The sequence below is a fragment of the Girardinichthys multiradiatus genome, chromosome 15 (genome assembly GCF_021462225.1).
Source record: "Girardinichthys multiradiatus isolate DD_20200921_A chromosome 15, DD_fGirMul_XY1, whole genome shotgun sequence".
Taxonomy (NCBI): domain Eukaryota; kingdom Metazoa; phylum Chordata; class Actinopteri; order Cyprinodontiformes; family Goodeidae; genus Girardinichthys; species Girardinichthys multiradiatus.
This window is the reverse complement of record NC_061808.1, coordinates 21,541,060-21,565,095: the sequence shown is the minus strand read 5'-3', so window position 1 is coordinate 21,565,095 and position 24,036 is coordinate 21,541,060. Positions and strand designations below refer to the sequence as shown.

General features: G+C 38.9%; 1 protein-coding gene across 1 annotated transcript; it reads left to right on the top strand.

Moving 5' to 3' along the window:
• Positions 1–212: 212 nt before the first annotated feature.
• tmem63a (transmembrane protein 63A) lies at positions 213–22,319 on the top strand. Its single transcript, XM_047388206.1, has 23 exons — positions 213–422; positions 4,082–4,247; positions 4,486–4,565; positions 4,709–4,787; positions 4,894–4,931; positions 5,055–5,197; positions 5,962–6,013; positions 6,118–6,226; positions 6,309–6,379; positions 6,468–6,548; positions 7,135–7,252; positions 9,071–9,204; positions 12,255–12,398; positions 12,690–12,843; positions 12,924–13,030; positions 13,134–13,220; positions 14,539–14,604; positions 14,877–15,039; positions 15,288–15,393; positions 15,490–15,657; positions 17,495–17,610; positions 17,700–17,750; positions 19,986–22,319. Exons 2-23 carry the CDS (start codon positions 4,107–4,109, stop codon positions 20,124–20,126), a joined length of 2,349 nt encoding a protein of 782 aa, XP_047244162.1. The 5' UTR covers positions 213–422; positions 4,082–4,106; the 3' UTR covers positions 20,127–22,319.
• The last annotated feature ends 1,717 nt before the right edge of the window (positions 22,320–24,036 follow it).

The window sequence follows — 24,036 nt, the reverse complement described above, 5'->3', positions numbered from 1 at the left end:
GTTCATTTAAGTTTTTATAAGGGACATGCACCCTTAATAAAGTCTCCTATTCTCTCTTAGCTGCGTTCATTGGTTGTTCGTTTGGATATTGATACAAAGTATCATTTGTCCGTTCAACTCTTTCACATGTAATGTAACTATTCCACCTGAAGGGCCTGGAGCGGCTCGAGACTGACGATCTCCTGAGCACGAGACTGACAGTTAGGAAGTACTTAGGTCTGCGCATGTGCGGAACAGTTGAAAGGGAAGGAGTAATGCTTACTTCGGTTTTTTTACAGTATAAGGAAATATACTTTCCGTCTAAAAAGCGACTGTGAAAGATAGGAGTGTATGCGTGACATACTTGTCACGCAGCTACTAACAGATAAGTAAATCAAGCTACATCAGAGGCTGTAAAAATCAGATCGAGGCGGGTTGTGAAGGTAAGCGCATTCTTTTTTTTACCGAAAACTTTTTGTGTAACTTCCTTAACTGTTTCTCCCAAATTGGTTTATTAATGGGCTTATTGTTTTAGGCGTTTAAGTGATTATTAGTTTGGTTAGTGTTAATAAATTACACGTTTGTTCAGTTGTACTCGGTCAGGGTGTCCAAAAAAAGAACCTAACAGATGTTTGATTGACGCGCTGTCGCTGTTTGCCTGGAGGTAGGCTGAGGCTACACAATATGTCGCTCTATGTGGTGACTTTAAAACTGATTATCAGCGGTGATCAAGAACAGCTAGCTAGCTCTGTCATACTTACAAGTCTCATCTGTTTCGTCATTACGTCGTCAATTTTAGGAGGAAAGAGCGTGTGTCTGTGGTTGATTGCCATTAACAAGTATACAAGCTGCTCTGTCTCTTATCCCTTTCTTCATCAAAAGCTCCTTCGGGCTCTAAAGCTCTAACTGCCCTAACTGATGTTGCACATTAGGCGTATCACAATAAACTGAAATGTCCTTAAACCACTAGCAAGTCAGCAAGTGTCTAATGGTTGCACTGAAAAGCTGCTAAGTCTACAGGTCCTTCTCAAAAAATTAGCATATTGTGATAAAGTTCATTATTTTCTATAATGTAATGATGAAAATTTAACATTCATATATTTTAGATTGATTGCACACTAACTGAAATATTTCAGGTCTTTTATTGTCTTAATACAGATGATTGTGGCATACAGCTCATGAAAACCCAAAATTCCTATCTCACAAAATTAGCATATTTCATCCAACCAATAAAAGAAAAGTGTTTTTAATACAAACAACGTCAACCTTCAAATAATCATGTACAGTTATGCACTCAATACTTGGTTGGGAATCCTTTGGCAGAAATGACTGCTTCAATGCGGCGTGGCATGGAGGCAATCAGCCTGTGGCACTGCTGAGGTCTTATGGAGGCCCAGGATGCTTCGATAGCAGCCTTTAGCTCATCCAGAGTGTTGGGTCTTGAGTCTCTCAACGTTCTCTTCACAATATCCCACAGATTCTCTATGGGGTTCAGGTCAGGAGAGTTGGCAGGCCAATTGAGCACAGTGATACCATGGTCAGTAAACCATTTACCAGTGGTTTTGGCACTGTGAGCAGGTGCCAGGTCGTGCTGAAAAACGAAATCTTCATCTCCATAAAGCTTTTCAGCAGATGGAAGCATGAAGTGCTCCAAAATCTCCTGATAGCTAGCTGCATTGACCCTGCCCTTGATAAAACACAGTGGACCAACACCAGCAGCTGACACGGCACCCCAGACCATCACTGACTGTGGGTACTTGACACTGGACTTCTGGCATTTTGGCATTTCCTTCTCCCCAGTCTTCCTCCAGACTCTGGCACCTTGATTTCCAAATGACATGCAGAATTTGCTTTCATCCGAAAAAAGTACTTTGGACCACTGAGCAACAGTCCAGTGCTGCTTCTCTGTAGCCCAGGTCTGGGGAATGCGGCACCTGTAGCCCATTTCCTGCACACGCCTGTGCACGGTGGCTCTGGATGTTTCTACTCCAGACTCAGTCCACTGCTTCCGCAGGTCCCCCAAGGTCTGGAATCGGCCCTTCTCCACAATCTTCCTCAGGGTCCGGTCACCTCTTCTCGTTGTGCAGCGTTTTCTGCCACACTTTTTCCTTCCCACAGACTTCCCACTGAGGTGCCTTGATACAGCACTCTGGGAACAGCCTATTCGTTCAGAAATTTCTGTCTGTGTCTTACCCTCTTGCTTGAGGGTGTCAATAGTGGCCTTCTGGACAGCAGTCAGGTCGGCAGTCTTACCCATGATTGGGGTTTTGAGTGATGAACCAGGCTGGGAGTTTTAAAGGCCTCAGGAATCTTTTGCAGGTGTTTAGAGTTAACTCGTTGATTCAGATGATTAGGTTCATAGCTCGTTTAGAGACCCTTTTAATGATATGCTAATTTTGTGAGATAGGAATTTGGGGTTTTCATGAGCTGTATGCCAAAATCATCCGTATTAAGACAATAAAAGACCTGAAATATTTCAGTTAGTGTGCAATGAATCTAAAATATATGAATGTTAAATTTTCATCACGACATTATGGAAAATAATGAACTTTATCACAATATGCTAATTTTTTGAGAAGGACCTGTATGTTAGTACTGATGAGTTTGTCATCTAACAAAATTACAGTTATCATATTATGTGTACCATATATTGATTATTTTCTTGCATATTTTGGCTTAACCAAAATAAAGAAATAAATAAACACCTGCTAAATTTAGCTGTTGTTTTCAAGTGCCTGTTTGGCAGAATATTATACTATTTTTGCAATTTTACCCTTCATTGAGTAACACTGGGGGTATTAACAAGTTGACTGTAGCTGTTTTATTAGTCTTGCTATATGCTCTTGTAGAGCCTGTAGTTTGTTGCTTAGCAGGGTTGTAGCTTACCAATTGTACTTTCAAAACAGGAGTTATGGGTGGTGCTCCTTTAGTTTCAACATCATGGCAGCATTTGTTTTCCTCCACTGCAAATATTGCCAAAGAGTTAAATTGTGTTTGCAGTAATCTAGGGAAACGGTAAGAGCCTTGTTTCAGCCAGCTGGGCGGCATTGGGGAGCAACAGCCTGAGAAAACTCCAGCACTTACTCTTTCATCTCATCAGAAGGATTTTAAACCGTAAGAATGGTAACCAGAACCAGCATTATCCCCAAGGCTAATAGAATGTTGAGAAACAGAAAACACAGCAGTGTTTTTCATCTAAGCAAAATGTAGGGGTAACTGTGGTTGAAAGTTGTAAGCTTTAAAGCTTAAAATTAATAATGTATTTTGGAATTTGAATTGAAATGTGGTTCAGATGGCCATTTAAGTGACCTGACTCTCAAAATGTTTCTTATGAAACATGGGAAAAATGGGCTAAAAAGTCAACATTTTTAATGTATGTTTGTGAAATGTTGACAGTGATTGGCCAACATGAAATACCAATAAATAAAGACATCTATGGACGTCCAGTGGTGGGATGGTAGCTTTCATTGCAAGCAAAAGATACACTAACAGATGGACTCCAAGAATAAAACATTGTTAAGCAATGCAAAACACCCAAACACAAAACTGTGTTTATAAAGCAATTGCTTTAAAAAGTTAAAAGCTGCTGTATAGCAGACAACGGTAACATCTAGGTCCATTGTCAATCATCTATTAACTGATTATTTGACAGACAGCATGGCATTTTTATTTATTATTTAGTAATTCCTCAAAATATGTGCATTATGAAACATAAATTACATACCATTGCAAGGTGTGATGTAAAAATATGCCTCAGCAGATCCTAAACATTTACATTGTGTTTAAAGAAAGATTTTATGCAGCACATTGTTAAACTGCTTTCAGCTTTTGAGTTGCTAGGGGTGGTACAACAAATCAAGGGTGGTATGTTTAGTTATTACAGTTTTAATGATTCTCTGCCTTATTAGAAACATGCAAAGTTTTTCAATAGCCAACCAAATAAAGAAAGTTCTACATTTTATGTATTCTATCATTAGTTATAAGTATGGTGCAGAAAAATATAACTGGGCTATATAAGGGCTACAATCATTCTTGATTATCTGACATTCGTCGTACATCCATCAGGTTATGATTAAAAGTATATTTCTATGATTCTCTACAGACAAGAAGCTGGCCTCTCTCCAGTGATGTCTTCTTTGTGGCCCGTGTTGGTCTCTAATCATACATCTCCTTTGAGCTGCTTCAGCTCCAACCAGAGCACTGTTCTCACAGGACTCGAGTTTGGAGGAGTGCCAGTCGTCCTGCTGCTTGACTTCTGCGTTTTCATTGTATGTTTCCATCCGTCTGCCTCTTACAGCACAAGCTTGTGAACTTGAGAACTATTATTTCTTCATGACTTTCACTAAATAACACAATTACTACAGTACACATTTTCTCTGTTTTTATAAATGAGTCAATGTCTCTTTATCTTGATAGCCTTTAATTTTTTTTTTCGTCTCAGTTGTTTTTCACAAAGATGTTATACCAACCCCGAATTAGCTCTTTTTTTTTTCCTGACACCAACAGGTTTTGCTGTTGGTCTTCTCAATTATCAGAAAGAAGTTCTGGGATTATGGTCGTTTAGCTCTGGTGGCGGACATTGAAGGGTTGGTTAATAGCTTGTCATGCATTATTACAGCTGTTAGAATTAGCATGGCAAACATACTGACAAAAATATAAAAATGTAGCATGAGAATGAATTGAATGTGGTTTTAGGATAAAGGTTTTAACAGTGATCTTTGTGTGGCAGGTTTAATGATTCAAGACATCGTCGTTATGGACGTGTGCCATCCACTACGTCCAACGTGGAGGACCCCGAGTATGAGTTGGTATGTGAAAGTATAATTATTCGTTTCATCATAAAAAACAAGTTTAGTCTCAAAATGCTGAAACCTTTGTTAGTCTTTGCAGTACCGTATTTCTGTTTCTGTTCAGGGATTCTGCTCTTGGCTGCCATACATCCTCAGAATGGAGTGAGTGTTGTTGAGCATTTCTTAACCTTTTTTGGAGGTTTTGTTGACCGTAAATGTGTTTTATCACAAACAAGGTAGAGCGTTTGTCTGATTTTCCCTGATTAGAATGTGTTTGTGTTTCAGTGAGGAAAAAATAAAAGAGAAATGTGGCATGGATGCTGTTCACTACCTGTCCTTCCAGCGACATTTGATAATCCTCCTGGTGGTCATCACTGTCACCTCCCTGGCAGTCATTCTGCCAGTAAATATGTCTGGAAGCCTTTTCAGTAGGTTTAGCACCTCAACCTGCACCCCATCTCCCAAATGCTACAGTTCATAGGTGTTCGAGTTCAGCGTTGTGTGCAAATGTGTAAATTGGAATGATGTTGATCTGTAGAGCACAACAACTAAATAGAACAAGAAAAAGGAAGTGATAAAACACAATCACATGTAGGATCTGGGTGAAAGGAATTTGTCTCCATGTTGTTTTCACCTTTTTAAGTATGAAAACGAGCTGTCCAGTCAATTTCATAAAAGCCATGTGGCCAGCATGGGTTTAGAACTACATTTAATGTAAATAAGCTGTAATATAAAAAAAAAAAAACTGAAGACAATAATGTACAAATAAATTATAAGTGAGACTTGAGCATTTACATGATTGTTTATTTTCATAATTTCTCAAAATACTGAACCACAAAAAAAAAAAACTATAAATAACTATTTAGGCAAACGGGTACAAATGGAACTAGGTTCAGACTAAAGGCCGGGTTTAGAGTAAATTGAAGGGAAGCCAACTCAAATGCATGACAGATATAAAATAACACAGCAGACCTAAAATGAGAACAGAAAATAAACCTGTGGCCAAAAACCTACAGCTGACCTTAAATCGCATCCCAGCAACATCGACAGCAAAATCTGAGATTTATCAAAAATTTGGCAATACTGAATAACTTCACGAGAAAAATAAAATGAATTGGAAAAAGGAAAAAACAATGTCTTTTTTTTTGTAATTGGGTGAAGATGTACACACACTCAACATACTTTCTTTTAGGAAATGATCCTCAGAGTTTTGGAAGGACGACTATTGCGAATCTTTCCGTTCAGTAAGTAGGATTAAAAATGTATATTCTCTATATTGTCTGTTGGTAAAACCGTATACGGTGCAGCTGCCACAATTCTTCATGCTACCCACCATTTTTGATTCTAGAAACAACTTGCTATGGCTCCACACTGTGTTTGCTGTTGTCTACCTGTGCCTGACGGTTGTGTTACTGCGACTACACACGTCCCAAATGAGAGGCATGCGCAGAGAAAGAGTGCGTCTCTGAGTTAATAGCTACACTAAACAATTGATGGGATGTTTTTAATGATGCGTCTTTGGTCTCATTCTTTTTGTAGGCCAGAAACACCTTGTTTGTTTGTTCGCTACCTAAAAGAGCAACAGAGGAACAAGTAAAAACTCACTTCACGTATGTAAAATGACTTTTTGTTTTAAAGCAACCATGTTAATAGTTATGATCTAATGAGTTCTTCATCTGCTGTTGTGTTTGTCCATAGGGAGGCATATCCTACTTGCCAAGTGTGTGCAGTGACATTGGGCTACAATGTGACCAAACTCATGTACCTTGATAAGGAACGGTAAGGTTCTGGAGGTAGCTGCTTTTAGAATCACATGAAACAAATTTAACACATTGAGATTTAACAGCTTTACTGATTTTCCTCTAGCCCATAATTTTACTGCATAGTTCAGCCTTCCTATTAAATACAGTCACGTCCTGATGAGATGACATTATTTTCAAATGCATTAGCGCTGTTTAGAGTAAATATTGGAGGCTCGCATTCTCATACAACACAGTGTATTTCCTCCCAACCTTTTCATCCACATGACACTCAGCTGACAGGTTATTATGTCCATCATGAGTGGAGTATTCACATTTACTTTTCTGTGGGTGCTAAAGAAGCAGCACGTAAACACAACTGCTGTCGGTCGGACGCGAGTGGCTATGCTTCTGTGTTTTGAGGCAGTTTAACATTCTGGTTGTTTTTAGGCTTTTTAAGTCTGAGGAAAGTGTTAACACATTAGCTGAATGTATGAGAAGTTAAACATACCCCCAGAGAGTGGATATACAGTCTGCATGGAAAGCAGTTTATGAATGGTTAGTTTAGCTTTACTTTTAAGTGAGCATCCCCCGTCTGTGTTTATATTTTTGTTTTTACCACCTAGGGTGCGAGCTGGGAAAAACCTGCACTATTACGAACGTGTCCTAGACAAATCTGGGGTGCGTAAGCTGATCACCCCTCGTTTATGTGGCCACCTGTGCTGCTGCTCCAGCTGTGAAAAGGTGAGATGGATCCTTCAATCAAGGCGTTGTTAATTTTAGGGAGGTCCAAAACCGGATTAATTTGTCCACAATAGCGATCCGACTCAGTTAAGATCAGACATTTCCTAAGACCAGGTCTCACTCTAAACATACTTCACGGGACAACGGTGGCGGCATTGTTAGTGGTCCGTACTGTAACCGGTGGGTTGCCGGTTCGAGCCCCCGCTCTGTCTGTCCCAGGCTTTCTATCATGGTGGTGCCGATTGTATGGCAGCCTCACTTCTGTCAGTCTGCCCCAGAGCAGCTGTGGCTACCATGTGGCCTACCACTGTCAGTGTGTGAATGAATGGGTGGGTGACTGTAGTGTAAAGTGCTTTGGGGTCTGTGGGAATTTGATAAAGCATTATACAAGTGCATGCCATTCAACAATATTAAATGCAATGTATGTAGTTTAAAAGTTGCACTTTATCAGTATTGTATTATCTACATTAGTATTTGATCGTTACATTTTTACCAGTAACATTGTGGACACTGCAGTCTCCATTTTTGATGACAGCAATAGATATTTTATCCCAGCACAAGTTTCTTTAACATACTGCTCCAACTGTGGGCTAAATGGCTTAGAAAAGCAACTTTAGAGGGGCTGCATGGCTCAGGGACAGAGGACAGAGGCGCAACATATACAGAGGCTGTAGTCCTTGATACAGCTCTCCTGGGGTTCGACTCCCGTTCAAGGACGTCTTCCCTTTATTTCTCTTGTTGTTATATGACGTGATAATTCGGCTGATTATATATTTCAGTGCAATTCCAGACCAAATGTACACAGTTGTTGTTCTGTTTCATAACGTTAGAGCTTTGCTAAAACTAGTGTGTCAGCAACTCTTCAACAACATCTTGGGATGTTGAGGTTTCTTGAAAATTCTGAAAAAGTGTCATTTTCCAGGTCTGGAGAAGTATGGCAAAAATAAAGTTGAGTTTTCCTACTTCCAGTTTCTAAAGGGCAAAAATCCAATAATAAATCTAATGATACATAATAAGTGTAGCTGATTTTACACTGATTTATAATTAGATGACATGCTGTATTCTTTGATTTTGTTTTTTGACCTACCAACTGAATCCACACTTTACTCACATATCACCAACGGGTTATTTCACTGCTACTTTAGACCGGTTTAAATTCAGGTTGAACTGAACTTTTTTATTTGATAAAATGATCTAAAGGCACAGATGTTCACAAACTAAACTTTAAAGAATCTGCATTTGGTGTAGGATACTCCAGTCCGTATTTAATTTATTTACTTTACTATTCAAGCAGTTTATAGTTAATATTTTTTCCATTGATCAGACGTTTCTAAAAACAATTATGGTATTTTACAGTTAAAAATGCATTGGTCCCCATTTCTTTGCACAGCCTTCAGAGTAGGTCACATAACGGTGACAGCTTGGAAACTTAAGCGGCCAATACAGTCTTTCTTTCATCGCGAATGTATTTGTAAAGGGTGAAAACCACTTTGATTGTCTCGGCACATCGACAATAGGCTGGTTGTGCAAGTCACTGGGAGTCCATCTGATGTGTACAACATCACAAATATGGAGTTTCATCAGGGACTCCGAAACCGATCATTTTAAAATGCCTTGATCAAGACAGTGATTTCATACCTGGGATTCCAAAGCTATTTGTATTAAGAAACCTGTAGAAAGATAATTGGCCACAATAAAGCAACAAAACTTTAATACTGTGATTAAAAATGAAAAGGTTTTATTAAAGGCATTCAGAAAGCAAGCAAGACACTGAAAACCAAGTTGTTTTACTTTAACTTTGTATTTGTTTTCACTCAGGTTGATGCCGTAGAATATTACAAGTTTAAAGAAAAGCTGCTGCTGGAAGAAATGAGACAGCATGCAGAAGTAGTGCCACTGGAACCTCTGGGCATCGCCTTTGTCACATTGCAGAACGAGGCTATGGCAAAGTAGTGAGTAGCAGTTCTCCATTCAATGTTTGCAATAACTAATTTGTTTATACATTGCCTTGAAAAAGTATTTTGCTATGTTACATCCACCAACTTCAATTAAGTTTATTGAGATTTTTACTAGCCAACACAGAGTATTGCATCACAGTGAAAGGGAAGGCAAATAATACATGGTTTACACATTTGTTTTTACAAATAAACATCTGAAGAAACATGGTGTGTTTTTGTACACCATCGATATCTTTGAGAACCACCTATCACTGCAATGTTTTGGATATGTCCCTACCAGTTTTGTACATCTGCAGACAGAAAATCTTTCATCTGTAAACAGCAGTTTTTCAAGTTCTTTCCACAGATCCTCCATTAGATCCGGGCTTTGACTGGGCCTTTCTAATACTTCAATATGCATTAATATGAACCATTCTATTGTAGCTCTGGGTTTAGGGACATTGTCCTATTGAAAAGTGAACTTCCATCCCAGTCTGAACTTTCTGCAGTAGTTTTTATTTCCCATGATTACCCTGTTTTTAGCTCTGATATCTTTCCATCAACTCTTACCAACTACTTTATGACTGGCATACAAAGACAGCCCACAGCATGATGTCACCGCCATCTCTCACAGTGGGCAGTGTTAGTTTTCCGCCACACATAATCTTCAGCCTCTCTCATTGGCCAGCTAGTCAGTTTAAGTGGAGAGTGATTTTTTTATTTTTTGTAGTTTTGGATTGTTGCCATACTCTTACCATTCTCAGAAGATGGATTAAACAGAGTTCTTTGAGATGTCCAAAGCTCAGGATATTGTTTTACAACGTAACCCTGTTTTAATCTTCTCCACAACGTATTCCATGTCTGCTGATGTTCTCTAACAAGCCTCGGGGGGCCTTTACAGAGCAGCTGTGTTTATACTGAGATGAAATTACACACAGGTGGATTTAAGTCTCTAGGTAACTTGTGAAAGCAATAGGTCGCACTGAAATGCATTTAGGGGCACATGGAGGATGGATGGATGGATGGATGGATGGATAAAGTGGCTTGTAAAAGTATTCATACCCCTTGAACTTTTCCACATATTGTCACATTACAACCACATACATAAATAGATTTGATTGGAATTTTATGGGAAAGACACAAAGTGGTATACAATTGTGAAGTGGAAAAAAATTATATGTGATTTATTGTTTTTTCTTTTTTACAAATAAAAAACTGAAAAGGGCATTGTGCAAAAGTATTCAGCCCCCCTGAGTCAATACTTTGTGGAACCACCAATTGCTGCAATTACAGCTGCAAGTCTTTTAGGGTATGTCTCTACCAGCTTTGCACATCTAGAGACTGAAATTGTTGCCCATTCTTCTTTGCAAAACAGCTCAAGCTCAGTCAGATTAGATGGAGAGTGTTTGTGTAGAGCAGTTTTCAGATCTTGCCACAGATTCTCAATTGGGTTTAGGTCTGGACTTTAACTGGGTCATTCTAACACATGGATATGTTTTGTTTTAACCCATTCCGTTGTAGCCCTGGCTTCATGTTTAGGGCCGTTGTCCTGCAGGAAGGTGAACCTCTGCCCCAGTCTCAAGTCTTTTGCAAACTACAACAGGTTTTCTTCCAAGATTGTCCTGTATTTGGCCCCATCCATCTTCCCACCAACTCTGACCACCTTCCCTTTCCCTGCTGAAGGGAAGCACCCCCAGAGCATGATGGTGCCACCACCATATTTGACAGTGGGGATGGTGTGTTCAGAGTTATGTACAGTGTTACGTCTCTGCCACACATAGCGTTTTGCATTTTGGCCAAAAAGTTCAATTTTGGTCTCTGACCAAAACACCTTCTTCCACATGTTTGCTGTGCCCCCAACATGGCTTCTGGCAAACTGCAATCGGGACTTCTTATGGTTTTCTTTTAACAATGGCTTTCTTCTTGCTCTTCTTACATAAAGAGCTCATTTGTGCAGTGCACGACTAATCAGAATCAGCTTTATTGCCAAGTTCGTACATACAAACAAGGAATTTGCCTCCGGTACACTTTGCTCTATTGTTCTGTTTTTGCATTACAGAATATACAAATTTACAATTTACAATGTACAATATACACATATCTAATAAAAAAAGGTGCATTTGCAACATCTGTATGCTGTTGTTTTGTACTCTATTGAATGTTCAACAGAGAAACAGCCTGGAGGAAGAAACTGTCTCTGTGGCGGCTGGTTTTAGTAAACATTGCTCTGTAACGGCGGCCTGAAGGTAAAACTCTAAACAGTTTATGTGCAGGGTGTGTGGGGTCTGCAGAGATTTTGGCAGCTCTTTTCTTGACCCTAGACCTGTATAAGTCCTGGATAGAGGGAAGGTCAGCTCTGATTATTCTCTCTGCAGTCCTGATTATTCGTTGCAGTCTGGACCTGTGGACAGATTCCTCCATCTGAGCTGTAGATCTCTGCAGTTCATCCAAAGTCATGGGTCTCCTGGGTACATCTCTGATCAGAGCTCTCCTTCTTCGGCCTGTACGTTTAGGTGGACGGCCTTGTCTTGGTAGGTTTCCAGTTGTGCCATACTCTTTCCATTTCCAGATGATGGATTGAACAGTTCTCCGTGAGATGTTCAAAGCTTGGGAAATCTTTTTATAGCCTAAGCCTGCTTTAAAACTTCTCCACAACTTTATCCCTGACCTGTCTGGTGTGTTCCATGGACTTCAAGATGCTGTTTGCTCCCCAATATTCTCTTAACCAACCTCTGAGGCCGTCACAGAGCAGCTGTATTTGTACTGAGATTAGATTACACGCAGTTGGATACTATTTAGTCATTAGCAATCATCGGGCAACTTCTGAAGGCCATTGGTTGTACTCAGAGTAAAGGGGGCTGAATACTTTTGCACACCACACATTTCAGTTTTTTATTTGTAAAAAATGTTTTAAATCATGTATAATTTTCTTTCCACCTCACAATTTTATACCTCTTTGTGTTGGTCTTTCACATAAAATTCCAATAAAATATATTGTGCCACCAGCAGTGTCAAAGCCTAGTTAAAGTACTGTTTATCACTAACTGCTGTGTAATTCGCTGCAGCATTCTAAAAGACTTCAATGCAGTTGAGTGTGGAGGTCCAGCGTGCTGCTGTGGGAGGGAGCCTCAGCCTTCGTCTGTCAGCAGAGATCTGCATGTGAACCAATGGCGGGTCAGCTTTGCTCCACATCCCAAAAGCGTGTACTGGTAAGATCAGAAACAGCAACCTCCATATGCTGTGTGATCCCTGTATGTCTTAACAGGGCATTAAAAAGTCAGTCTTTCAGTCATATTAACTAAAACCATTTTAACATTTTTTTTTTCTTTTTTACAAATGTGCCTATTACTTAAAAAAACAGAGAGGGTGTAATTGATACATATATTTACAACTTGTTTAGAATTTTGAACATTAATTTCAAATATGATCATTTTATCGCCCTAAAAAACCTTACATCTTCCATACAAAATGGTCTTGTGTTTTCTTTCCATGACCATCAGGGAGAACCTTTCAGTGCGTGGTTTCTGCTGGATCATCCGCTGGGTGGGAATAAACCTCCTTCTGTTCTTCCTGCTCACCTTCCTGACGACTCCCACCATCATCATTAACGTCATAGACAAGTTCAACGTCACTAGGCCAATCCACTCTCTTAATGTGAGTTCTGAACGTCACATAAAACATTAAACTATCATGGTTTTGTGAATCTTTAGGATGCCTTTATTTTTCCCACTTAGAGTCCCATCATTAGCCAGTTCTTCCCAACTCTTCTGCTTTGGTCTTTTTCTGCATTGCTGCCTACTATAGTGTACTACTCTACTCTGGGAGAGGCACACTGGAGCAGGTATTACAAACACATTTCTCACAGGTAGTGAGTGCATTGAACAGTTTCTGCTGACAGGGCTCATTATATATTTTGTTTTATTTCACTACCATCTGGGTCCCAGGTCCAGTGAGCAGCTGAGCATGATGCGCAAGTTGTACTCCTTCTTGCTCTTTATGGTACTTATCCTTCCCTCGCTAGGATTCACAAGGTATTTCTGATCAAGCAATGGCCTATTAGTGAAGTGCTAGGCTTAAATTGGCACAATCATTTTATTGTTATTACTTTTTCTTTTAAAAGTAAACAGAAACCTGTCAAAAAAAAGAAATTGTGTCATATTTTGTCGTCTTAATATGAAACTATAGTGAATTTAAAAATTGGTACTGTTTGTTGCCTTGCAAAAGTCTCCAGTCCACTTGGACCTTTCCATACTTTGGTGCACTGCAGCCACAAACTTAAGTGTATTTTTTGGGGGTTTTATGTGATGGACCAACATGAATTAGTGCAATATTGTGAAGTGAAATAAAAAGGATACATGGTTTTTAATTTGGTTACAAATAAAAATCATAAAAGGGTGGTGTGAAGCACTGAAAAAAATTGTATTTAGTAAGTCTTTTTTGCGGTAGACCTGTGACTGAACAAGAGCCCCACAAACACAAATACTACTGTTAAAAAATACCTTACATTTTACCAGATAATCAACACAACACTATTTATTGTATCATAATAAATCACTATTTATATCACAATAATGTGTTTCCTGGTAGGTATAAATTATACTCCAGTCCTAGTGGGGCTAATCCTACAGGAAAACCTGTTCGTTACTGCAAAGATGAGGCCAAAGGTTTATCATCATGTGTTGCTATGGCCCAGTCAAAGTTCAAACCTAAATCCAGTTGAGAATCTGTGGCAAGACTTCAACTTTTTTGCACAGGCTCTCTCTCTTTGTACACAAAGCTAATAGAGAGATACCCTAAAATATCTGCAGCTTTATCTGCAGTGAATTATGGTTCCACAAATTATTGAATGAGGAGAGCTGAATGCAAATGCATATTTTAGCTTTTGATTTGTAAAAAGCTTTCAAAATCATAATATTCCTTTTAACTTTGATATTATTCGCTACTTTGTTTTGGTCTGTTGCATAAAGTCACAATGAAATACAATTCAAGTTTGTTGTTGTAGCATAATAAAATGTAAAAAAAAAAAGAAAAATCCTTTAAGCAGCATGAATAATTTTGCAAGTTACCCTAGATGAAACTGCAACACTACGATGGAGAAGGAGTTGCTTTAAAGCACACATCCTCCATCAATCTAATGAGCTTCTAACACTTTTGTAGAAATCCTAGTTAACGCTTCATATTACTTCATTAAGGATTGTAAATATTTTTTGTGCACAGCTCCCTTGTGTTGTTTCTTTTTACACAGCTATATTTTCAACTGAATGTCAGATAAGACTTCCTTCCAGGTGAACAGTATAGCTGGCATTGCTAGTTTTAAGTAACTTAGTTTTGTTTGTTTCATCCTTGTAGCCTTGCCTGGTTTTTCCGCTGGCTGTTTGATAAAACATTTCTAAATGACGGGAAAACAAGATTTGAGTGAGTATTTTTCTGATTGGTTGTTTTACGTCTAATTAAATGGTAGAAAAACATGTACAAATGTAATCGAATTACATTTTCTAATTAGGACTGAGAAACATGGAGGTATTTGTAGGTTGTTTGAATTTGGCTGGCAGGTTTTGGCTAACTCAAGCAATCTTTGTCTGGATTCAGGTTTTTATGCCACTGTAGACCTGTTCATGCATGCACAAGTTAGCATTCATCATATCTTCCTGGGTACTGATGGTGTGTCTTTTATATTATTCCTCCAGGTGTGTGTTTTTACCGGATCAAGGGGCATTTTTCGTGAACTATGTGATCGCGGCCGCCCTAGTGGGCTCTGGGATGGAGTTATTGCGGTTGCCAGGGTTACTGCTTTACGCCATACGTTTGGTGCTTGCTCGCTCTGCTGCAGAAAGAAAATATGTCCAACAGGTCTGTAATGCCATTTCAGGCTTTGCCTCTGCCTGGTTATTTATATTGAATTATTGCCCTAAATCCTATCCTGTCACTATCTTAAATCGTAGCCGGATTTATACAACAGCGTCTTAATAAAGTGAAGCAAAAACACTTCTTTGGACTATTATTTGACATTTTAGGCTAGTTCTAGTCACCTGCTGTGTGTTAGGAATATATTTACTGTTTCAATCAAAATTAAACTTGAAATGTTTCTCTGTTCACAGCACCAAGCGTATGAGTTTGAATATGGAGCCATGTACGGCTGGACTCTGTGTGTGTTCAGTGTCATTATGGCTTACAGCATCATTTGCCCCATCATTGTGCCATTTGGTAAGGAGCTAAATAGTCAATGTTTAATCGTGTGGTTAGTCTGATTGCTGCCAGGTAACATTGTGTAATTTGTGACTTTGTGTTTGATTCAATTAGGTCTCCTGTATATGTTGCTCAAGCACCTGGTGGACCGACACAACTTGTTCTTTGCATACCTACCTACTCGCCTTGACCGCAAAGTCCACCTTGGAGCTGTTGATCAGGCTTTAGCAGCACCGATCATCTGCCTAATATGGCTTTACTTCTTCTCTGTCCTGAGAGCAGGTTAGAAATAAAACTTTTAACATTTAATCTAACCTCAAAGTTCAGTGTATTTTGTTGGGATTTTATGTGATAGACCAACACAAATGTGCACATAATTGTGAAGATGAAGGAAGAGGATACATGATTTGCAGTTCGAAATCTGAAAAGTGTGGCATACATTTGTAGAACCAAATTCTGCTGTAAATACAGCTGCAGGTCTTTTGTGACTAGAGACTGAAAACCGTAGAGACCAGAGACTGAAGCCTTGCCTATTCTTGCTCTCAAATTGCTCAGGTTCAGTCAGATTAGATGGAGAGCACCTTTAAACTTTTTTTTTCAGGTTTTACCACAGATTCATAGTAGGTTTTTGGTCTAGACTTAGACTGGGCCCATCTAACAGATAAATATGCTTTAATCAAAATGTGGTTGTATGGTTATATACATTGTTTAGCTGGAAGGTCAACTTCAATCCCAGTCTCAAGTCTTGTGCAGCTTTTAAACGTTTTTCTTCTAGTATTTGTCCTGCATTTAGTTCTATCCACATTCCCATCTCCTCTCATCATCATGCCTACCACAGCATGATACTCCCACCACAGTGTTTCACATTAGGGATTGTCTGCTCAGGCTTATACGCAAGTGTTAGTTTTCCTGCAACACATTTTGCATGAGTTACAACCTTTAAAGCTTTTTCAGAACAGCTGTATTTGTGCTGAGACCAAATTAACCAAGGATAGACTCCATTTACTATTTTTGATGTATTTCAGATTTTTATTTGATTTTATTTCATATTTTATGGGAGTATTTTGCAAGGCGCTGTACACTTTCTGACAGATTTTAAACTTGGACATGTTGATAGCTTTAATTTTGTGTGAACAGGGGGTTTTGTGATTTAGTGTTCTTTAAACAGGGGTCTGTTTTTACACTGAGGTCAAGTCGATAGTTCTGCTGAAGTGCCAATATTTTAAGGTGAACTCCTAAAAAGAAAAGAAGCTCAGATAACGTGTCTCTCAGCACTCAAAGTTCACATTAAGGCTGCCTCTATGTGAAGTATAATCAATGTCGAAGATGTGTAAACAATGTGTCAACTACTTGTTCCTTCGCAGGTAAAACAATGTGTTCCAGTTCTGCATGTCTCGTGCATGCAAAGGTGTGGAAAATAGGTTTAGTGTGAGTTGGAAATTGGAGTTTAAGCTTTTTACTCTGTGGGACAACAGTTAAAAAACAGGTAAAAAAAAACTCATAGTGGTGGTGTGAGTGGCCTGTAATAAAAATCTCAAGTTTATATTTCATCTTCTTCATAAAAATCATTCCTTTCACGTGCCTTGGAGAGGAGACGAAAACATACTGCTTATTTTAAAGATCAGGATGTCCCTGTTTCTATAGCGAAAGAACAATGTTCAGACATCTGTCATAGGTTTCCATACATACCTCTCTGTTGTGCAACATATTATCTAACTTTAATAAAAATGTGTCTTTTTGACAAGCCTTTTTTCTGCCGCCAAGGAAAATTACACTCAATAATTTACTGAGATATTCTGACTGATCTTCTGTTGCTGAGAACAACTAATGAATGTTTTACTGGTGAAGGTACATGTGGTTGCAGGCAAATATTTTGCAGGCTATAAAGCTGCAAGTGTCAAGAACAAAGGGTCGTCTTGTGCATACAGCTGTAAGCAACAGATCCGTCTGGAAAACCTGTTCTGTAGCCAAGAGTACGCCATGATATAAATGTCATGGTATTTATGTAAAACATGGGAATATCTAAAACATATTAAAAATTGCATGTATGCATAAAAATATACATACAATCCTATGTCTGTTTATATACATGCATTTAAAATTGTGTGTTGTTTTTCAGGTTTCAAGACTGCTACATCTCTGTTCACCTTAGTTGTCCTGTGTTTCACCGTTTTCATCTGCTTGGGTTTTGCCTGCTTTGGATACTTTAAATACCTTAGTCCACATAACTATGCGGTGAGTCTCTGGGCCACCCGTGTGAGCGTACTGTTGCTGTGCCATCATCCTTCATGTCAAGCAATCATTTCGTTTGTTGTACCTTTCAGGTCAAAGAGGAGGACGAGGATAAAGTAGATGGAGTCGACGAACATACTAAGGTGGTGTACCTATGACTGTTCTTTAAAGGATTTCCACAGTGTCAGTGAAGTTCATACAGGCCCTTCTCAAAATATTAGCATATTGTGATAAAGTTCATTATTTTCCATAATGTAATGATGAAAATTTAACATTCATATATTTTAGATTCATTGCACACTAACTGAAATATTTCAGGTCTTTTATTGTCTTAATACGGATGATTTTGGCATACAGCTCATGAAAACCCAAAATTCATATCTCACAAAATTAGCATATTTCATCCGACCAATAAAAGAAAAGTGTTTTTAATACAAAAAACATCAACCTTCAAATAATCATGTACAGTTATGCACTCAATACTTGGTCGGGAATCCTTTGGCAGAAATGACTGGCATGGAGGCAATCAGTCTGTGGCACTGCTGAGGTCTTATGGAGGCCCAGGATGCTTCGATAGCGGCCTTTAGCTCATCCAGAGTGTTGGGTCTTGAGTCTCTCAACGTTCTCTTCACAATATCCCACAGATTCTCTATGGGGTTCAGGTCAGGAGAGTTGGCAGGCCAATTGAGCACAGTGATACCATGGTCAGTAAACCATTTACCAGTGGTTTTGGCACTGTGAGCAGGTGCCAGGTAGTGCTGAAAAATGAAATCTTCATCTCCATAAAGCTTTTCAGCAGATGGAAGCATGAAGTGCTCCAAAATCTCCTGATAGCTAGCTGCATTGACCCTGCCCTTGATAAAACACAGTGGACCAACACCAGCAGCTGACACGGCACCCCAGACCATCACTGACTGTGGGTACTTGACACTGGACTTCTGGCATTTTGGCATTTCCTTCTCCCCAGTCTTCCTCCAGACTCTGGTACCTTGATTTCTGAATGACATGCAGAATTTGCTTTCATCCAAAAAAAGTACTTTGGACCACTGAGCAACAGTCCAGTGCTGCTTCTCTGTAGCCCAGGTCTGGGGAATGCGGCACCTGTAGCCCATTTCCTGCACACGCCTGTGCACGGTGGCTCTGGATGTTTCTACTCCAGACTCAGTCCACTGCTTCCGCAGGTCCCCCAAGGTCTGGAATCGGCCCTTCTCCACAATCTTCCTCAGGGTCTGGTCACCTCTTCTCGTTGTGCAGCGTTTTCTGCCACACTTTTTCCTTCCCACAGACTTCCCACTGAGGTGCCTTGATACAGCACTCTGGGAACAGCCTATTCATTCAGAAATTTCTTTCTGTGTCTTACCCTCTTGCTTGAGGGTGTCAATAGTGGCCTTCTGGACAGCAGTCAGGTCGGCAGTCTTACCCATGATTGGGGTTTTGAGTGATGAACCAGGCTGGGAGTTTTAAAGGCCTCAGGAATCTTTTGCAGGTGTTTAGAGTTAACTCGTTGATTCAGATGATTAGGTTCATAGCTCGTTTAGAGACCCTTTTAATGATATGCTAATTTTGTGAGATAGGAATTTTGGGTTTTCATGAGCTGTATGCCAAAATCATCCGTATTAAGACAATAAAAGACCTGAAATATTTCAGTTAGTGTGCAATGAATCTAAAATATATGAATGTTAAATTTTCATCATTACTTTATGGAAAATAATGAACTTTATCACAATATGCTAATATTTTGAGAAGGACCTGTACATGTTGTGAACATATTTCACGCTGACCTGAGGTTAACCTCGGTGTTTGTTTTTGTTGAGCCTATTGGTCATGTTTCTGGTGTTCGTTATTAACTAGGAAATCATTACCATTATTTCTGAATATTTCAGTTTGAACTATTTGAAGGACTCAAAGTCCTTTTTAAATCATGATGCATCATGGTGCAGATTAGTTCAAATGTGTAAAAACCTTGAAATAAATCCCTATTATGTTGCTGGAGCATAACCTCACTCTGTTCACACGGATAAAACCAAGCTTCCGTGCAAACACACTCACTCACGCACACACAGCAGTCACCAAGCTCTTATTTTTAGGGGTAAATGTCTGTTTTTGCCTAAAGAAGCTAAAGTTTGCTCTAAACGTTTGTCAGTTTAAATCGTTCATTCACACTCAACTTGATGATGACATGGAGAACTGTTCAAATTCATTATGTAAAAAGTTGCATTGTTAAGCAGAAAGTCAAAAAAAAATGTGAATACCACATCAGTTTGAACCTGTTTGTATGATAACAGATATATTCATTAACTTACACATTTTTAGATGATTATAGAGGGTGGTATATATTTTTTCAACTTATAACTCTCCTCTTCACTGCGAATTTGCAGGTTTACCTTCCCCGAGTGCTAGATACCCAATCACCAGCCAGTACCACAAAGGAACCTAAACATCAACAGTCTTATGGCTCCTTAGAAGACAGCCCACCTGACATCTTCAGCCCAGTGGAGAGCACCACGAAAGATGCATAACTTCATGGGTTCTTCGGAGTCACACCTTGGAAACAAAGATGGCTGTAGTTCCCCAAAGTCATTCTACAGACTGTCCCCAAGAGTCCCATGAGGAGTTGCATTGTACCACCCAGAATCCCACATCCTTACCGTCTGCTTTCATAAATCGTATGTATAGTGTTAGTTTTGAAGTGCTTGTTTATAAGGAAGATAAAGTTCTTATAAATATTCGTTGATATTTCACTTATCATTTTGCGACCGATCAGCATAGGTAGAAGTCATCCTGTTTGAGAAAGTACCAAGTAATAATATTTTTGACAGAAACGGCCATTCAGAACAAGCCAAAAAGCACAAAAAAAAAAACTGTGCTTGCTACTTGCACATTTTCAAGCTACTACATACTACCAAAGAGCTGGATGAGCACAGGTAAATATTTTCACCCTTCCAGGGAAGGATTTTATATTGCACCTTTTATATCTTTTATATTTACTAAAATGTTAATGTTTTTGCTTGATTAATGAGACAATGAAGTGAAGACTTTTAAATTTACAACTCTGGCATTGGGTTTTTACCTGCAAGTTAACTTTTTGTTGAGGCCATGCGTCACTGTAAAAAAACATACTTTACATTTGAAAGAATGACTGAATGAGAGCAATTTGTTGTTCCATTGAATGGGATATGTTTTTTTAAATGTGTTTTTTGAAGGAGCTCTTCAGATGTGCGTTTGCAAATGGTGAAGGACTTCAGTGTTAACATTTAATGTCATTTTAAACTTAAAGGAATAACTTGATGTGTATGTGCTTGTCTTCACACTCGGGGGCGCTGTTGAGCTGCAGTAAAAATGTGTATCCTCTGAAAGATTTGTAAAGCTTTAACAAAAAGGTTAATCCCACAATGTTGCATTGAGCTTTTCTAACATATTCTGACACTGGTATGAGCCAGTTTACTGAGTGAATACACTGCCAGCTCCACCTCCTCACCTGATCCTTAACAATTGTTTCCTTTTCTGTCCCATTTCCTTCTTCCTTCCCTCTATTTCTTCTGGCCTTTCCCATTTCTTACCACAGTACCTGCCTCTGCAGGGAAACACCAGCATTGTTAAATAAAAGGCTGTCTAGGAGGGGACCACAGTGATTAGCACCGTTGTTTGAAACGGGTAATGAAGTGCTACAGTTTCACGCTGAGGTTGGTCGCCGTGGTGAAAGGAACGGCTTGGATGAGGCTCGCTGTAATCTATTGGAGCCTTGCAGTAGCTCTAGGAGAACAAACACCAGTTCACAAGCAGTAAGAGTTGAAGAGGTCTTTAGTTGCTTAAAAAAAACCCGACTTTGCTTGTTTCACTCACTTTGCAATGTTAATGTCCTCACATTCCTTTACAGCCCTTTCAGGCTACAGAAAGGTAACACACAATTCTGGTGATTAAACTGAGCCTTACTCCTTATCCAACCACACTTAAACTGTGGTTGGATGAAGTTTAAAAGATTACATTTTTATCATCAATTTTGTAAAATCTGAAAGCACACATTGCACTCTTATACCCGTGACGTAAACTTTCACTTGTTTACTCTGTCAGGTGCAGTGATGGTATTTAAAATGGGCAATTACGGTTCACTGGCCAGAGTGTCATTTAATCTAAGGGCAACGCAAGAACTCCACAGTAAAAGGATGTCAACTGTGCGCTGTGCAGTCTGTTGTTACTACTTATGGATTTTAATTCTGGGCGAAATTAAAGGGTTATTTTACTCTTTTTTTTTTACACTATCAAATTTTGTTCAAAATCTAAAATACTTAAACTGGTAAATCCTTAAAAGAATTATTCTGCATGGAAAAGAGATCCCTTAAAAGACAGAAACAGTTTGTGAATTCACAAAGATAATTAATGCTTTTTATCTGTTTTTACATCAAGACCACCTTGAATTTAGATCACTATGAAAAACCACAAGATATATAGACAACTTAAACCTGAAATTAATGATTTTATACTGATTATATATTTAAAAGAAACACTTTTGTGTTGCTTTTTACTTTATTTGTAAAAAAATAAATAAACTAGATATTAGGTGAATCCTGATCAGGTTGAGGTGACCCAGGATGCCATTCATGCAAGCCTCTGCTCAGGCATGAAGTTGACATTTGTATACGTTTAAGCAATAAGGACCGTTTTTACTGTTATGTGTTCTCTATTAAAGTACTAAATGTGATTATGCAACTCCATATGGCTCCGTATTTTTTTAAACCATATTAATCATACAAAATCTGTCAAGGCTACAATACAAAAAGATCTGGATAAGCCTGCCTCAACAAAGCCACACGACAAAGCTGTGCAGAGTCAGGATGTGTGGTCACCAATGACTCGCAGATATTCTTATATGGCTCCAAGGATGGGGAGTTCGATGTTGGACACTTGATATACTATCTGTGCTCTGTGTATATAACCGCCCAGCCGCTGCTGGAGAAACTTCCTCTGTGGAGCAGAAGTAATAAAGATGTTACGACTGCGGGCCCTGGGAAGCAGTGGCATCCAGCAACTCCAGCTACACCAAGCTGCTTTCCAAATCCACACATCAAACTAAACTCTGACCCAGAGTTAGACACGCCACAATTCACTGGCTCAACCTTGGCCCACATGGTTCCTGGCTCGTTCTCCTGGGTGTGTGAAAGTTTTGATCCAGTTGCATGCAAACTGGGTGTGTTTGAATAGATATGTGTTATGTAGTTTTACACAAAACAGCCATTGCATTTGTTTTATTTCACTCACCTCTCCTCCTTTTGGTAGGATATTTGGCAGTTAAATACATTTTTTATAGATTTTTATTTTTCCATTCTTTTTGAAGAGCTCTATGATTTGTCAGAAATGATAGGAAATTTCTTTAACCTACTTTGTGGAAAAGCTTTGTTCTTTATTCCTTAATTGCTATAAACCCAGTTTTCTAAGATGTGGATACCACGACATGCAACAGTTTGCAAATAATTTAAAACCTCAAGAAAGCACATTCTCGTTTTAAAGTTTTATGTACAGCCCTTTCCAAACGTTTACATGCCTCAACGTTTTCACATCATTTCTCACACTGGTTTTTAAAATGTTTAAAATGTGTCTAATACATGTGCTGTGTTTTAGTTTGCAAGTCAATACATTGTTGAACCATCCTGTTTTATTGTTGGGTTATGGCTTCTCCAGCTTTGCACATCTAGAGAATGAAGATAACTTTAGTCTTTGCAAAACAGCACAAGCTTGGTCGGCTGAAATAGAGATTATCTGTGAACATCAATCATTTCAATTCTTGCTACAGATTCTCAGTTGGATTTAGGTCGGAATTTTGGCTGGTCCAGACAAACTCAGGAAATTATTTGATTGAAACCATTCCCGTGTAGCTTTGTCTGTATGTTTAGGGTCCTTGTCCTGCTGAAAGGTGTACTTCCAACACAGCCTCAAATCTTTTGCAGCCTCTAACAAATTTTGTTTCTTTATTTGCCTGTATTCAGCTTCATCCAACGCACTATTTCCGCTGACCAGCTTCCCCACAACATGATGGCCCAGGTTTTACTGTCAGTATGGTGTATCCAGGGCGATGTTCGGTGGTATTTTTCGTTTTTGGCCTTTTTTAGATATCATTTTTCTTCCATGTCATAAGCCCACCATACACACACAAAATACTTTGTTGTTTATGGTTGTAACATGAGAAACGTCAAAAGGTTCTATACTTAATAAAAAATAGGTCAAGGTGCAGAGGCAGTTTGTGAAAACCTATAAATGCATATCATGATTTGTTTGATTTAAGATTCTAATAATCTAAAGTTATTTTGTGTAAAACCTCATCCCATCAGTGACATTGTGATGGAGACAATTTGGAAATTGTACAATAAATTGTCAGATTCAGAATATCATTTTCCAACATCAGTCAAGAGAGGCTCAGCCTTTCAGAAACAAATG

Excerpts from the sequence above, each read along its gene's own strand:
- tmem63a (XM_047388206.1), top strand. The coding sequence starts at position 4,107 with ATGTCTTCTTTGTGGCCCGTGTTGGTCTCTAATCATACATCTCCTTTG. Across the intron at positions 7,253-9,070 it reads GCTGCTCCAGCTGTGAAAAG|GTTGATGCCGTAGAATATTA; the intron begins GTGAGATGGATC and ends GTTTTCACTCAG. Across the intron at positions 17,611-17,699 it reads TTAGTCCACATAACTATGCG|GTCAAAGAGGAGGACGAGGA; the intron begins GTGAGTCTCTGG and ends TGTACCTTTCAG.